The sequence below is a fragment of the Pristiophorus japonicus genome, chromosome 8, assembly GCF_044704955.1.
Source record: "Pristiophorus japonicus isolate sPriJap1 chromosome 8, sPriJap1.hap1, whole genome shotgun sequence".
NCBI classification, from domain to species: domain Eukaryota; kingdom Metazoa; phylum Chordata; class Chondrichthyes; family Pristiophoridae; genus Pristiophorus; species Pristiophorus japonicus.
This window is the reverse complement of record NC_091984.1, coordinates 78,946,138-78,963,110: the sequence shown is the minus strand read 5'-3', so window position 1 is coordinate 78,963,110 and position 16,973 is coordinate 78,946,138. Positions and strand designations below refer to the sequence as shown.

Here is a 16,973-nt window from a genome sequence, read left to right as displayed (position 1 = left end):
GAGGAGAGGGAGGGAGGGAGGGAGGGGGGGAGGAGAGGGGGAGGAGAGGGAGGGAGGGGGGAGGAGAGGGAGGGGGGGGAGGAGAGGGAGGGGGGGGGAGGAGAGGGAGGGGAAGGAGAGGGAGGGAGGGGGGGAGGAGAGGGAGGGAGGGGGGGGAGGAGAGGGGGGGGAGGAGAGGGAGAGAGGGGGGGGAGGAGAGGGAGGGAGGGGGGAGGAGAGGAAGAGAGGGGGGGGGAGGAGAGGGAGGGGGGGGGAGGAGAGGGAGGGGAGGATAGGGAGGGAGGGGGGGGGGGAGAGGGAGGGAGGGAGGAGAGGGAGGGGAGGGAGGAGAGGGAGGGGGGGGAGGAGAGGGAGGGAGGGGGGGAGGAGAGGGAGGGGGGAGGAGAGGGAGGGAGGGGGGGAGAGGGAGGGGAAGGAGAGGGAGGGGAAGGAGAGGGAGGGGAAGGAGAGGGAGGGAGGGGGGGAGGAGAGGGAGGGAGAGGGGGGGAGGAGAGAGAGGGAGGGAGGGGGGAGGGAGAGGGGAGGGAGAGAGAGAAGGGAGGGAGAGAGAGAAGGGAGGGAGAGGGAGAAGGAGGGAGAGGGAGAAGGAGGGAGCGGGAGAGGGAAAGGGGAGGGAGGGGGAGGAAGGCTGAACGGGCCCGGCCGACGAGAGGAAGCCGAGCCTAAGACTTCGGGCGGGACCCGCCCCCGGCATGATGCCGGGCAGGCGAGCTGACCAAACCGGACCTGAAGAGGGGGGGTGGGGAGGGAAGGAGAGCCGGAGCGGAGCGGGAGCTGTGGGGGGGGGGTGGGCGTGTGCGGGAGAGAACCGGACCAGGAGCGGCAGCTGGGGTGCGGGCGGAAGTGGGAGAGAGCCGGAGGGAGCAGGAGATGGACAGGAGGGGGCCGGAGCAGGAACTGGAGAGGAGGGAGTTCCAGTCCTTTCTTCGCCGCTCCAGTGAGCCCATTCAGCCCATTCAGCCAGGGCCTTGGGCGGCGTGCTTTGGGCCCCTCCCACACAGCCTCAGGCGCCTGGAGCTACTGCACATGCACGCACACTGTAGCGCGCATGTGCAGAGGTCCCGGCACTGTTTTCAGCGCAGGGACCTGGCTCCGCCCCCCCACAGCTTGTGCTGTGTTGTGCCGAGGGCCTGGATCGACCTGAGGGAGGGGAGAATACCGAGGTAAGTTTTCGGCGCGGTTTTGAGCGTGGAAATCAGGCGTGGCTCGCGGGGTTGCGCCATTTAGGCGCGGCCCGAAACTTGACGCCTTTATTTCTCTTTCTGCACCCAATTTGACATTGAATTCACTATTCTAACTTACACTCCCTGGCTCAGACCTTGTGCTATTCTTCAATCTGATACACAGTTGCTTGCCCGGTCACTCAGGTCTCAGATTCCCTGTAGAGGGTGCCATGCCGTTCCTCTCACACTTCCAGCAACTTGCCACGTAAAATATCATGCAGATTAAATAGGCAAGGGCAAGTCCAACGGTGGGCACCGTTCGTTGACTGGCTACAGGAATGTTTGGGCCATTATATGCCTGCTTTTACTGAAATCTCCAGTGATCCCTTATGTTTTCTTGCAACTTATTCTTTAAAAGTTCAAAATTGTAGAATGCTGGTGGTTAGAGGAATTCAAGAGCAGACAATTTGAGCAAAACTCTGATATTAAGTTCTGCTTCAATTACATTAATGGGAATATTATTGTAAGGACAACAATCACCATTCATGGGAACGTATTATGGAATATTACAATGCCACGTTTGGGAGTTTCCACGTAATGCTCCCAAGCCTCTGCCAATGACCAGTAACAAGTCATAAATTAGAGAAGTAAAGGTTGCTGCTAGACATCAGTATGCAGTTGCTTCCCTTTATATTAATAAGGATGAAGCAGCAAAAAAATCAATACTTTTATTTGTTACAGAAGAAAATTTATGGTACCAGAATTGAAGTCCACAGATCCTTTTCCATTCTTGACATCTACTACCCATAATCCTTCTTTGCCGCCGGGACCATCTTTGACTTTAAAAGCAAACACTCCCCCAATCTTCTTCACAAAAAGCTCTCCTTCCTGGGGACAAAACAATCAGGTACAGGAAAATCATCAGACTTAATATTGACATTCATCTTAGTTAGGTAATTCCAAATAGCAATGTAGCAAGTCAGTCTAAAACTTCAGTACCATACATATATTTGCAGTGGCTCTTAGGACATCTTCCTTACAGGAATCCTGTACAGGATTAAAGATAAAACTCATCATCTAATAGCTGATCCTTCATTCACCTTTAGCCTTCATCCTCTGCACTGTCCCTCTCCAGAGAAGAAGAAACCAACTAGGTGTAAACAAACCACAGACTGCTGCTCTGCCTGGCTTTATTGAAGCGCACAATGGCAACAGCATAAGATTCAATATGAAGATTGTCAATATTTTTTTAAAGCAGGCATTAAACTGCAAAATAGTACCATTTGCAAAGAGCCTCTTTCAAAAGATCCGGCAAGGAGAGGAAAAATGTAACACGGAGGGGATTTTCAAACTGTAGCAAGCTCATGAATCAAAACAGATGTTTACCACAGGGGTTTAGATGAAAGAAGAATTGCACATTGTTACAATGTGGTAAAAGTCAAAATAAAAGCTCTGCTTTAACTACTTAACTGCACAGACTTCCTCGGTGAGGCACTTGAGAACCACACTGCTCAGTTTACGCTGGTTCGTAAGCAGCAACATGCGGCTACTAGACTACTTACTCAAAGGATGAAAGGAGCAAAACTGCAGGCAGGTTATTTAACATCCGGCTTAAACTGGTAATAAATGTCAATTTATAGTCGCATTCAGTAGTCATCTTGTGTATGGTTCCCCAATATAAAGAAAGGTTGTGTAGCAATTTACTATAACCCAGAGTTCAAATTTAAAAACTAGCAGGGTGGGTGGAAATACAAGTTGCAAAATGAAACACCGACACCAGTTTAATAATGCCGGCATATAAACAGAAGCTTCATGACAGGTGCTAGTACAGTAACCCAATACACAACGGAATAATTAATCGACGGGCAAATATGAAGTGAGATTATACTTAATGCGATTCAGGGGTAACAAATATTGTGGAAGACACAACAAGGAGCAAAATTTCTATGTTTTTCGACAAATGGGTGAGATGCCTGTGTTACTGAACTAACAAATGAAAGTCTTTTGGCTTCTTCCCTTCCTTTTTTGAAATAAAGCTTCCATGAAATAAACAGGAATGGAATTAACCCATTCCCCATCTTCCATCTATTTTCTCTAACCATTTTGTAAACACATGGATTCAACTATTGGCACATCACTCTGTAGCACTGAGTGAAGCTTCTCCTTTTCTAGACCAAGGGCACTGAGGCCAGGTGTAATGCCTCTACTGCAGCCAACTTGAGTTCAGCTAACTCTGCTCAAATTGGGGGTTAAATTTGGGCCATTCCAGGAATGCATGACAGCACCATACTGGGGAGTCAATTTACCAGACACACTAGTACGGTAGCTGCCTTCGGCTAATCAGAAATTGAAAGAAATACTTACATAATGCAAAATATACAGTTTGTTACCAACTCATGTTTGCAAACTGTAAATTTACTGGATATTATCAATGCATGCATCTCTGTGCAATTTCAGAATTTAGCCGAGGCAGAACAATCTGGCATGCAAGATCTTACTCAAATTTAAAATATACTAAAATAAACAAATGCAACTTCCGTAGATCAGTTCTCGTTAGCCGCTTACTGCAGCTTAAGCTTTTTGAGCAGAATGGTACGTCTGTTTCGTGGTCGGTTTCCTCAGGTAGAAAGGATCCATTCAGAAATTATAAATGAAAGCAAATCTCATTATCATCCCTGGACCAGCGCACATACAACCATTGCAGTCAGTCTCCTGTATAGTCTTTAACATAATAGTGGTTTAATACAAACTGACATTTAACTGATTTATGTGATAGTGAACATTTCACAAAAATGTAAACACGCATGAAGTAGCACAGTATGGCATTTTGCCACAACTGGAGTAGGGTTTTACTTTACTCTACTGCGTTTCAGACCTCAAGAGGGCTATGTCCAATTTAGCCCACACTCACTATTTACACTACGTGATTTTTTTTCCCCTCCAGTTTTCGTTCTCCTCTGCAGGTGCTGACTTACGCTGTAACTGGGCCCACAGAAACAGATAGCCTCTGCTGCATCACTCAAATGTACATGCTTTATTCAAGGGCATGGACTGCGAGTATTCTCAGGCTATTTGAACATGATTCAGTCTTTACTACACTTTCCAGCAGGAACCACGAGATAGATATTGAGAGTAACAAGTCTGGCTGATGTTTTTCCCATTCCTAGCCCAAGAGCTCTAGCGGCCAATTGTTACGCTCCAATTGAGCTCCACAAAATATCTGTTCAACACAGAACCATTCATCTTGGTTTCTTCATAAGAAAAAAACTGCTGGCCAACAATTGCACTTTCTGGACACAAGAAAACCCATTTTGAACTCCCCATTAGAATTAGATCAGTGTATTGCCCGGTGCAATGCTGAGCCACACAGACCAGGAAGGTCATGGGATCGATCCATAGTCTCTCCAGAGTTGGATATTAGCTCGGCTGGTGGTAGAAGCACTACAACTGAGTTCTGTGCTCACACATGAAGAATGGCCATTTGGGTGCTGTACTCCAGCATGAGTCAGTATCCTCAGAAAAGACAAATGGAAAACTAAAATCGATATCCATACACACACACTGAACTGTAGGATTGTCCAGCGTATTTATGTTAAACTAACTCCTGCTTTTATTTGTATCATAGTTATACTGTACCTTTTTGACCACACCAGCTCTAAAATCAACATATGCTATGACCACTCCAACAAAGAAAAAGCAGGATTCTTTGACTTGTAAATAGTTGCGCGTCTGCCTGAGTTTAGGATTATGTTATGATGCATCATCTGATAAAGCCATCACATTGTTGCATGATGCATTATAAAGTGAGTCACATAGACACCTATAAGATGTCAATACACAAGTGCATCCACTTCTAGGACAACCATACTGGAACCATTTCTGGGCAAATGTAGCCAATAAAACCATGAAATTCTGCTCTTTTTATCCAGGCCTGGCAGACATGAGTGAGATATCTTCAATAATGTTGCCTGCTGCACACAATTAGCCACTCTACTTCCTGTAAAATTTACAGCACTTCAGGCACGTATGTGCTGCCTCTATGTGGGTAGAGGTGCTCTGAGGTTTGGAAGAAGCCAAGTGTGCAGCAAGGGACCAGCACATTATCTAGCAATCAAAGACAATGGACTAATGTCAGTGCAGAGTTGCTCAATTGAATATCATGATGTGTGATCAAATCAAAAGTAATCGGTTAGCTCCAGCTTTTACAGTACAAGTGGGGAGGGGAGAGGCGTGATGGCCATGCAGGAATACAGTCCAGCAAGGTGTACCCGACTGAATTTTTTGAAGAGCTGACCAAGGTAGTATAGAGGGGAATGTTTATGGATGTTATTTATATGGACTTCCAGAAGGCATTCGATAAAATCCCTCATAAGAGACTGTTAGCTAAAGTTGAAGCCCATTGAATTGAGGGCAAATTATTGACCTGGTCAGGAGATTGGCTGAACAGCAGGAGACAGAGAGTAGGGATAATGGGCAGGTACTCAAATTGGCAGGATGCGACGAGTGGCATCCCATGGGCATGTGTTAGGGCCTCAACTATTCACTATTTATTAACGACTTAGATAATAGAATAGAGAACCACATATCCAAATTTGCCACTGATACAAAGATAGGTGGCATTGCAAGCAGTGTAGATGGAAATATAAAATTGTGAAGAGAATTAATAGATTAAGTGAATGGGCAAAACTCTGGCAAATGGATTTCAACATAAGCAAGTGTGAGGTCATCCACATTAGACCTAAAAAGGATAGAACAGAGTACTTTTTAAAATGGTGAACAGCTAGAAGCAGTGGAAGTCCAAAAAGACTTAGGGGTCCAGGTACATTGATCAGCAAAATATTGTGGACAGGTATTAAAAAAAAAATCAAAAAGGCTAATGGAATGCTGGCCTTTATATCTGAAGGACTAGATTACAAGAGGGTAGAGATTATGCTGCAACTATACAAAGCCATGATTAGACCACACCTGGAGTTCAGTTCTGAGCACCAAACTTTAAGGAGGATATATTCAGTCTTGGAATGCAGCATAAATTTACTGGAATGATACCTGTACTCCAAGGGTTAAATTACGAGGAGAGATTATACAAACTAGGTTCGTATTCCATGGAATTTATATTAAGGGGTGATTTGATCGAAGTTTTCAAGATATTAAGGGGAACTGAGGGGGTAGATGGAGAGAAACTATTTCTGCTGGTTGGGGATTCTAGTACTCGGGAACATAGCCTAAAAATTAGAGCCAGGCTTTTCGGGAATGAAGTTAGGAAGCACTTGTACATGCAAAGCATGGTAGAAGTTTGCAACTCTCTTCCACAAACAGCAATTGTTCATTTTAAATCAGAGATTGATAGATTTCTGTTAACCAAAGGTATTAAGGGATATGGTGTAAAGGTGGGTCCATGGAGTTGGGTCACAGATCAGCCATGATCTCATTGAATGAGGAGCTAAATGACCCACTCCTGTTCCTATGTGCAAGAATCAGTGATTGTATTATATGTTTTTTATGCTGATATTGGCCTGTAATTTGCGGTCAGTGGCGAAGCAAAGCCATTCGCTGCTGGCCCCAAAGTCCCAAATCTCGCGATCTGTGGCAAGAAGTTTAGCTTTTGCAACGAGTAATTGAAATCAACGCAAGTTAATGAGGAATCTCTAACGCGAGTTGCTGTGATGTCAACAAGCTGTTTAAGCAGCCAATCACAATGCAGAATTCTCAGAGACTGGTAACCAGGAAATGAATAAGCTCCTTTGATACCAACGTTTAAAAAAATGTTAGCGTGACCAAAACAAAGATTGGGGCTCTCACCTGGGGAAAGGCAATCCTGAAATAAAGATGAACAAACTTTAAAAAAACTGTAATTAAATGTTACCGCTTAAAAATTAATTAAAATGGATAAATTTGACACTCCACAAAATTAAAATTAGATTTTCAGGGCGATAACCTTTTGTTAGCCATCAGTATGCTGTTAAATTCCCAGTTACACCTATTCCAAAAGGGTCTAACTTTTAATGGGGTATTTAACAGCGTTATTACCGTGGATGGACCAAAGTTTTCGTCAGTTTCCATGATTGACAGATTACACTGATTGCCGGGCTTTGGCGGCGGGGGGGGGGGAGCAAAACGCAGCCTGTGGAGGAACGGTGAATGACATACCGCAACTTCAGAATTTCCACGTTAGGCTGAGCATGCAGTAAATCCCGACTCATCCTCGAATCCGAGGGACTGCCCAAGAAGAAATCCGAAGTTGCGGTCAGTTTCAAAGTCAAAATGACGGCGACATTGCCAGTTCGCAGTCATCAGGACCGGAAATTCCGGGCCAATTATATCACTCCAGGGATAAATTTGGGTAAAGTCATAGTATAACAAGTTCATTAATTACTGGTGAAAGATTAGGTTGGCCCACACCTTCCCGATTATTGCACAGCAAGATTCGCAGATTCCGATTAGCAAAGCTTTATTTACATCGCGTACAAAAGGGAACAGAACAGACTAAACTGCATTTTCACTTTTTCAACTTATGCCAACATGAATTTCAATATTTGAACACAAGAACATAAGAAATAGATGGAGGAGTAGGCCATATGGCCCCTCAAGCCTGCTCCGCCATTTAATACGATCATGGCTGATCCGATCATGGACACAGGTCCACTTCCCTGCCCACTCCCCATAACCCCTTATTGGTTAAGAAACTGTCGATCTCTGTCTTAAATTTATTCAACGTCCCAGCTTCCACAGCTCTCTGAGGCAGCGAATCCCACAGATTTACAACCCTCAAGAGCAGAAATTCCTCCTCATCTCAGTTTTAAATGGACGGCCCCTTATTCTAAGATTATGCCCCCTAGTTCTAGTCTCCCCTATCAGTGGAAACATCCTCTCTGCATCCACCTTGTCAAACCCCCTCATAAGATAAGATCACCTCTCATTCTTCTGAATTCCAATGAGTAGAGGCCCAACCTCCTCAACCTTTCCTCATAAGTCAACCTCCTCATCTCCGGAATCAACCTAGTGAACCTTCTCTGAACTGCCTCCAAAGCAAGTATATCCCTTCGTAAATATGGAAACCAAAACTGCACGCAGTATTCCAGGTGTGGCCTCACCAATACCCTATACAACTGTAGCTAGACTTCCCTGCTTTTATACTCCATCCTCTTGGCAATAAAGGCCAAGATTCCATTGGCCTTCCTGATCACTTGCTGTACCTGCATACTAACCTTTTGTGTTTCATGCACAAATACCCCCAGGTCCCGCTGTACTGCAGCACTTTGCAATTTTTCTCCATTTAAATAATAACTTGCTCTTTGATTTTTTTCTGCCAAAGTGCATGACCTCACACTTTCCAACATTACATGCCATCTGCCAAATTTTTGCACATTCACTTAGCCTGTCTATGTTCTTTTGCAGATTTCTTGTATCCTCCTCACACATTGCTTTTCCTCCCATCTTTGTATCGTCAGCAAACTTGGTTACATTACATTCAGTCCCTTCTTCCAAGTCATTAATATAGATTGTAAATAGTTGGGGTCCCAGCACTGATCCCTGCGGCATCCCACTAGTTACTGATTGCCAACCCGAGAATGAGTCATTTATCTCGACTCTCTGTTTTCTGTTAGTTAGCCAATCCTCTATCCATGCTAATATATTACCCCCAACCCTGTGAACTTTTATCTTGTGCAGTAACCTTTTATGTGGCACCTTGTCAAATGCCTTCTGGAAGTCCAAAGACACCACATCCACTGGTTCCTCTTTATCCACCCTGTTCATTACATCCTCAAAGAATTCCAGCAAATTTGTCAAACATGACTTCCCCTTCATAAATTCCTGCTGACTCTGCCTGACCGAATTATGTTTTTCCAAATGTCTTGCTACTGCTTCTTTAATAATGGACACCAACATTTTCCCAACCACAGATGTTAGGCTAACTGGTCTATAGGGCCCAAGTTTGCCCTGACGCTTAGAACGGCGCAATTCCGTGAGGTGCGCCGACTTTCTGGAACAAAAAGCGCGTCTCAAGCTTACCGAGGAATTCTCCCCGCTTCTCAGGACGTCTTCCAGCTCGGTGTAGCGCGATCTAGTGGGGGCGGAGCCAGGTCCTGGCAGTGAAAACAGTGCTGGGAACTCTGCACATACGCGCTAGAGTGTGCACGCATTGCAGTAGCTCCTCACCCCCGAATCTCTGCAGGCTGTGTGGGAGGGGCCCGAAGCACACCTCCCCTAGCCCTGGCCGAATGTGCTCCCTAGAGAAAGAACTGGTAATAAGTGACTCCAGGCATTGGGATAGAAAATCTAGCAGCAAGGGAGCGATCAGGGCAGCGGAATGGAAAAGCAATTAAAGAGGGAGTAATTGAAGATAACAGGGGCCAGCCTACACATCAATTTAAATTTCCCAGTTGCACTGTAAAATTTTCCTGCGAATACCATGATACACGCATTGAAACAAACAACTGGATGATTTTATAATGGACTCTGACGCACCTCCTCTGGATGTGGGGTGGGGGGAGGGGAGGGTGTGGGGGGTGGGGGGAAGGAGGGAGGGAGGTGCGGGGAAGGGGAGGGGGTGAGGGGAAGGAGGGGGAGGCCTTCCCCGCACCCCCTTCCCCTTCCCCCCGCTCCCCTCCTTCCCCCCTCACCCCCACTCCTGCCCCCCTCACTCCCACTCCTTCCCCCCTCACCCGCTACCCCTCCCTCCTTTCCCTCCAACCCTCCAACCCTCCCATTCCCATTCCCCGCCCCCCCTCGCCGTCGCCACTTTGAGCCTAGCCTCTCGTGCGTCTTATCGCCCCTTGGCCTGGCCGAATGAGCTCCCTCATCGGCGGCCCGTTGCCTTCCCTTCACATAAAGGTAGGAAAGTTAATTCAGAAACTAGTGTCCTGAATCTAAGGAAAGGTAACTTTGATGGTATGAGGCGCGAATTGGCTAGATTAGACTGGCAAATGATATTTAAAGGGTTGACGGTGGATAGGCAATGGCAAAACTTCAAAGGTCATATGGATGAACTTCAACAATTGTACATCCCTGTCTGGAGTAAAAATAAAACGGGTAAGGTGGCTCCAACCGTGACTAACAAGGGAAATTAAGGATAGTGTTAAATCCAAGGAAGAGGCATACAAATTAGCCAGAAAAAGTAGCAAGCTGGAGGACTGGGAGAAATTTAGACTACAGCAGAGGAGGACAAAGAGATTAATTAAGAGGGGGAAAATAGAGTACGAGAGGAAGCTTGTTGGAAACATAAAAAACGACTGCAAAAGCTTCGAAAGATACATGAAGAGAAAAACATTAGTGAAGACAAACGTAGGTCCCTTGCAGTTGGATTCTGGTGAATTTATAATGGCGAACAAAGAAATGGCAGACCAATTGAACAAGTACTTTGGTTCTGTCTTCACAAAGGAAGACACAAATAACCTTCCGGATGTACTCGGGGTCCGAAGGTCTAGTGAGAAGGAGGAACTGAAGGATATCCTTATTAGGCAGGAAATTGTGTTGGGGAAATTGACGGGATTGAAGGCCGATAAATCCCCAGGGCCTGATAGTCTGCATCCCAGAGTACTTAAGGAAGTGGCCCTAGAACTAGTGGATGCATTGGTGATAATTTTCCAACAGTCTATTCACTCTGGATCAGTTCCTATGGACTGGAGGGTTGCTAATATAACATCAGTTTTTAAAAAAGGAGGGAGAGAAAACAGGTAATTATAGACCAGTCAGCCTGACATCAGTAGTGGGAAAATGTTGGAATCAATCATTAAGGATGAAATAGCACATTTGGAAAGCAGTGATAGGAGTGGTCTAAGTCAGCATGGATTTATGACGGGGAAATAATGCTTGACAAATCTTCTGGAATTTTTTGAGGATTTAACTAGTAGAGTGGACAGGGGAGAACCAGTGGATGTGGTGTATTTGGACTTTCAAAAGGATTTTGACAAAATCCCACACGAGATTGGTGTGCAAAATCAAAGCACATGGTATTGGGGGTAATATACTGACGTGGATAGAGAACTGGTTGGCAGACAGGAAGCAGGGAGTAAGGATTAGCGGGTCCTTTTCAGAATGGCAGGCAGTGGCTAGTGGAGTGCCGCAGGGCTCAGTGCTGGGACCCCAGGTCTTTACAATATATATTAATGATTTGGATGATGGAATTGAGTGCAATATCTCCAAGTTTGCAGATGACACTAATCTGGGTAGCGATGTGAGCTGTGAGGAGGATGCTAAGAGGCTGCAGGATGATTTGGACAGATTAGGCGAGTGGCAAATACATGGCAGATGCAGTATAATGTGGATAAATGTGAGGTTATCCACTTTGGGGGCAAAAAACATGAAGACAGAATATTATCTGAATGGCAGCAGATTAGGAAAAGGGAAGGTGCAGCGAGGCCTGGGTGTCATGATTCATCAGTCATTGAAGGTTGGCATGCAGGTACAGCAGGCGGTGAAGAAGGTAAATGGTATGTTGGCCTTCATACATAAGAACATAACAATTAGGAACAGGAGTAGGCCATCTAGCCCCACGAGCATGCTCCGCCATTCAACAAGATCATGGCTGATCTGGCCGTGGCCCCACAACCCTTAATCCCATTATTGGTTAAAAATCTATCGATCTGTGATTTGAATACATTCAATGAGCTAGCTTCAACCTCTGCCTTGGGCAGAGAATTCCACAGATTCGCAACCCTCTGGGAGAAGAAATTCCTTCTCAACTTAGTTTTAAATTGGCTCCCCCGTATTTTGAGGCTGTGCCCCCTAGTTCTAGTCTCCCCGACCAGTGGAAACAACCTCTCTGCCTCTATCTTGTCTATCCCTTTCATTATTTTAAATGTCTCTATAAGATCACCCCTCATCCTTCTGAACGCCAACGAGTAAAGACCCAGTCTACTCAATCTATCATCATAAGGTAACCCCCTCATCTCCAGTATCAGCCGAGTGAATCGTCTCTGTACCCCCTCCAAAGCTAGTATATCCTTCCTTAAGTAAGGTGACCAAAACTGCACAGAGTACTCCAGGTGCAGCCTCACCAGTACCCTGTACAGTTGCAGCAGAACCTCCCTGTTTTTGTACTCCATCCCTCTCGCAATGAAGGCCAACATTCCATTCGCCTTCCTGATTACCTGCTGCACCTGCAAACTAACTTTTTGGGATTCATGCACACATTACATCTGGTCCGGGACCTCATCCATTGTTCCCAGGAGGCTGGTCTGTCGGTCGCCTTCCTATCCCTCGACCAAGAGAAGGCGTTCGACAGGGTGGATCACGACTATCTGCTCGGAACTCTGCGCGCTTTCGGGTTCGGGACGCATTTCGTCGCCCGGATCCGACTTTTATACGCCGCCGCGGAGTGTCTGATTAAGGTTAACGGGTCCTTGACGGCGCCCCTTCGCTTTAGGAGAGGGGTGCGCCAGGGATGCCCCATGTCCGGCCAGTTATACGCCGTTTGCGTGGAGCCTTTCCTGCGCCTCTTGCGGACGAGGTTGACGGGACTGGCTCTGCAAGGGCCGGGCGTGGAGGTCGTCCTCTCGGCTTACGCCGATGACGTGCTCCTCGCGGTAGAGGATCCCGCTGACCTGCGGAGGATGCGTGAGTGCCAGGAGATTTACTCGGCCGCGTCCTCCGCCAGGATCAACTGGGAGAAATGTTCCGGACTCCTGGTGGGTCAGTGGCGGGTGGACTCCCTGCCGGAGGAGCTCAGGCCTTTTGCCTGGAGCACGACCCATCTCCTCTATCTGGGAGTCTACCTTAGCCCCGACGAGGGAGCCTGGCCGGCGAACTGGCAGGAGCTGGAGGCCAAGGTCACCGCTCGCCTAGGGCGCTGGACAGGACTGCTCCGAGTGCTGTCCTACAGGGGTCGAGCGCTAGTCAAAAACCAGCTGGTGGCCGCAATGTTGTGGTACCGGCTGGTCACTTTGTCCCCTCCCCCTGCGTTTGTCGCCAAGATACAGAAGAAGCTGGTGGACTTCTTCTGGAACAACAGGAAGCACTGGGTCTCTGCCGCGGTCTTGAGTCTCCCGCTTGAGGAGGGCGGGCAGTCGTTGGTGTGCGTCAGCGCCCAGCTCGCGACTTTCCGTCTTCAGACCCTGCAGAGATACCTTTACGTCGAGCCCCCTCCTAGGTGGTGCGCTCTGGCGAGGTATTTCTTCCGCCAGCAGCGCGACCTCAATTATGACACGCAGCTCCTGTTTGTGAACTTGGGGGGTGCCAGGACCGCCCTCCGGGAGCTGCCTGTCTTTTACAGGGAACTCATCAGGGTCTGGAACAAAGTCTCCACCAAGCGCAGCTCTCCGCCGGCTGGAGTGGCGGCCGTCCTGCAGGAGCCGCTGCTCGGGAATCCGTACCTCCACGGCCGAGGCTTCATGTGGCGGTCGGAAGAGAGGGCTGTGGCTGGTGAGGTGACCAGGGTCAGGGACCTGCTCGATGGCGGAGGAGCGGGCTGGATGGCGCCAGACACGCTGGCGCGGCGCCTAAACTCTGCCAACGTCCGCCACGCGGCCGATGCCATCGAGTCGCTAAAAACAGCTCTGGGCCCTGACTCCGTTAGGTGCATCGAGGAGGCTCAAGCACGTGGGGAGATCCCGTCCGAACTGACCCCCGTCCGGACGGAATTCCTCATCGGCGCCAAACCCCGGAACTTCCCTCGGGGGCCGGCGCCTCACAACTTGAGCCGCCTCGGGGAAATCCCCTCCGTGCCTTTCAGTTCCGCGCGGAGGGGTTTCCTGTACGGGCTGCTCCTGCACACCCTCAACTTTGCCATCCTCGCCGGCCGTCCGGACACGCCATGGCGTACCATCTTGCCGTCCGGAGGAGGCGGGGGTCCCCGATGGAGGGCACTCTACGCAGGGGTCCTCCCACTATTCATCGGGGACTTGGCCTGGAGGGTGGTGCACGGAGCAGTGCCGTGCAACAAATTTTTAAGCCGGTTCACGGACTCCCAGGCCGCCTGCAATTTCTGCGGTCTGGAGGAGTCCGTGTTCCATGTTTTTATGGAGTGCACAAGGTTGCAGCCCCTGTTCCATTATTTGAAGGGGCTGCTCCTGAAATTCTGGCTGCACTTCAGTCCCACTCTCCTGATCTTTGGGCACCCTGTGCGGAGGGGAGCGGGTAGGTCCGAAGGCCTCCTCGTAGGACTGCTCCTGGGCACGGCCAAGGGTGCCATCAGCCGGTCCAGGCAGCGGGCGGTCGAGGGGGTCGTTCAACCTGACTGCCTGCCTCTCTTCCGCTCTTACATCCGGTCCAGGGTGTCCTTGGAGATGGAGCACGCGGTGTCCACCGATACGCTCGCGGCCTTCCGCGAGAGGTGGGCACCGGAGGGACTGGAGTGCATCATCACGCCCGGCAACCAAATTTTAATTTGATTTTACGTTTTAAAGTTTAATTTGTTTTAATTGCCGGTGCTTTTAGTGTCCCCTTCCCTTTTATAGGGGGCACCGGAGAAATTGTGATTTTAGTGCAACCAAAAAAAAAAAAAAAAAAAAAAAAAAAAAAAAAAAAAGGAAAAAAGGGCCTTGTAAATGTCTGGTGTGTCACCCAGGTCGGGTGGCACAGTTTAATGTTTATGTTTTGCAGGTAGACACTAAAAGAGTTTCATGCACACATTACATCTGGTCCGGGACCTCATCCATTGTTCCCAGGAGGCTGGTCTGTCGGTCGCCTTCCTATCCCTCGACCAAGAGAAGGCGTTCGACAGGGTGGATCACGACTATCTGCTCGGAACTCTGCGCGCTTTCGGGTTCGGGACGCATTTCGTCGCCCGGATCCGACTTTTATACGCCGCCGCGGAGTGTCTGATTAAGGTTAACGGGTCCTTGACGGCGCCCCTTCGCTTTAGGAGAGGGGTGCGCCAGGGATGCCCCATGTCCGGCCAGTTATACGCCGTTTGCGTGGAGCCTTTCCTGCGCCTCTTGCGGACGAGGTTGACGGGACTGGCTCTGCAAGGGCCGGGCGTGGAGGTCGTCCTCTCGGCTTACGCCGATGACGTGCTCCTCGCGGTAGAGGATCCCGCTGACCTGCGGAGGATGCGTGAGTGCCAGGAGATTTACTCGGCCGCGTCCTCCGCCAGGATCAACTGGGAGAAATGTTCCGGACTCCTGGTGGGTCAGTGGCGGGTGGACTCCCTGCCGGAGGAGCTCAGGCCTTTTGCCTGGAGCACGACCCATCTCCTCTATCTGGGAGTCTACCTTAGCCCCGACGAGGGAGCCTGGCCGGCGAACTGGCAGGAGCTGGAGGCCAAGGTCACCGCTCGCCTAGGGCGCTGGACAGGACTGCTCCGAGTGCTGTCCTACAGGGGTCGAGCGCTAGTCAAAAACCAGCTGGTGGCCGCAATGTTGTGGTACCGGCTGGTCACTTTGTCCCCTCCCCCTGCGTTTGTCGCCAAGATACAGAAGAAGCTGGTGGACTTCTTCTGGAACAACAGGAAGCACTGGGTCTCTGCCGCGGTCTTGAGTCTCCCGCTTGAGGAGGGCGGGCAGTCGTTGGTGTGCGTCAGCGCCCAGCTCGCGACTTTCCGTCTTCAGACCCTGCAGAGATACCTTTACGTCGAGCCCCCTCCTAGGTGGTGTGCTCTGGCGAGGTATTTCTTCCGCCAGCAGCGCGACCTCAATTATGACACGCAGCTCCTGTTTGTGAACTTGGGGGGTGCCAGGACCGCCCTCCGGGAGCTGCCTGTCTTTTACAGGGAACTCATCAGGGTCTGGAACAAAGTCTCCACCAAGCGCAGCTCTCCGCCGGCTGGAGTGGCGGCCGTCCTGCAGGAGCCGCTGCTCGGGAATCCGTACCTCCACGGCCGAGGTTTCATATGGCGGTCGGAAGAGAGGGCTGTGGCTGGTGAGGTGACCAGGGTCAGGGACCTGCTCGATGGCGGAGGAGCGGGCTGGATGGCGCCAGACACGCTGGCGCGGCGCCTAAACTCTGCCAACGTCCGCCACGCGGCCGATGCCATCGAGTCGCTAAAAACAGCTCTGGGCCCTGACTCCGTTAGGTGCATCGAGGAGGCTCAAGCACGTGGGGAGATCCCGTCCGAACTGACCCCCGTCCGGATGGAATTCCTCATCGGCGCCAAACCCCGGAACCTCCCTCGGGGGCCGGCGCCTCACAACTTGAGCCGCCTCGGGGAAATCCCCTCCGTGCCTTTCAGTTCCGCGCGGAGGGGTTTCCTGTACGGGCTGCTCCTGCACACCCTCAACTTTGCCATCCTCGCCGGCCGTCCGGACACGCCATGGCGTACCATCTTGCCGTCCGGAGGAGGCGAGGGTCCCCGATGGAGGGCACTCTACGCATGGGTCCTCCCACTATTCATCGGGGACTTGGCCTGGAGGGTGGTGCACGGAGCAGTGCCGTGCAACAAATTTTTAAGCCGGTTCACGGACTCCCAGGCCGCCTGCAATTTCTGCGGTCTGGAAGAGTCCGTGTTCCATGTTTTTATGGAATGCACAAGGTTGCAGCCCCTGTTTTATTATTTGAAGGGGCTGCTCCTGAAATTCTGGCTGCACTTCAGTCCCACTCTCCTGATCTTTGGGCACCCTGTGCGGAGGGGAGCGGGTAGGTCCGAAGGCCTCCTCATAGGACTGCTCCTGGGCACGGCGAAGGGTGCCATCAGCCGGTCAGGCAGCGGGCGGTCGAGGGGGTCGTTCAACCTGACTGCCTGCCTCTCTTCCGCTCTTACATCCGGTCCAGGGTGTCCTTGGAGATGGAGCACGCGGTGTCCACCGGTACACTCGCGGCCTTCCGCGAGAGGTGGGCACCGGAGGGACTGGAGTGCATCATCACGCCCGGCAACCAAATTTTAATTTGATTTTACGTTTTAAAGTTTATTTTGTTTTAATTGCCGGTGCTTTTAGT

The 16,973-nt window shown here is 49.8% G+C and overlaps 1 protein-coding gene across 3 annotated transcripts in view; it reads right to left on the bottom strand.

Annotated features, from left to right (window-relative positions):
- Window positions 1-16,973, bottom strand: part of scp2a (sterol carrier protein 2a) — a 165,624-nt gene that overhangs the window by 18,342 nt on the left and 130,309 nt on the right. For all 3 annotated transcript variants that reach the window (XM_070886951.1, XM_070886952.1, XM_070886954.1), the window contains one exon: window positions 1,922-2,051. In XM_070886951.1, coding sequence (XP_070743052.1) covers window positions 1,922-2,051 — 130 coding nt within the window. The remainder of the gene's footprint in view (window positions 1-1,921; window positions 2,052-16,973) is intronic.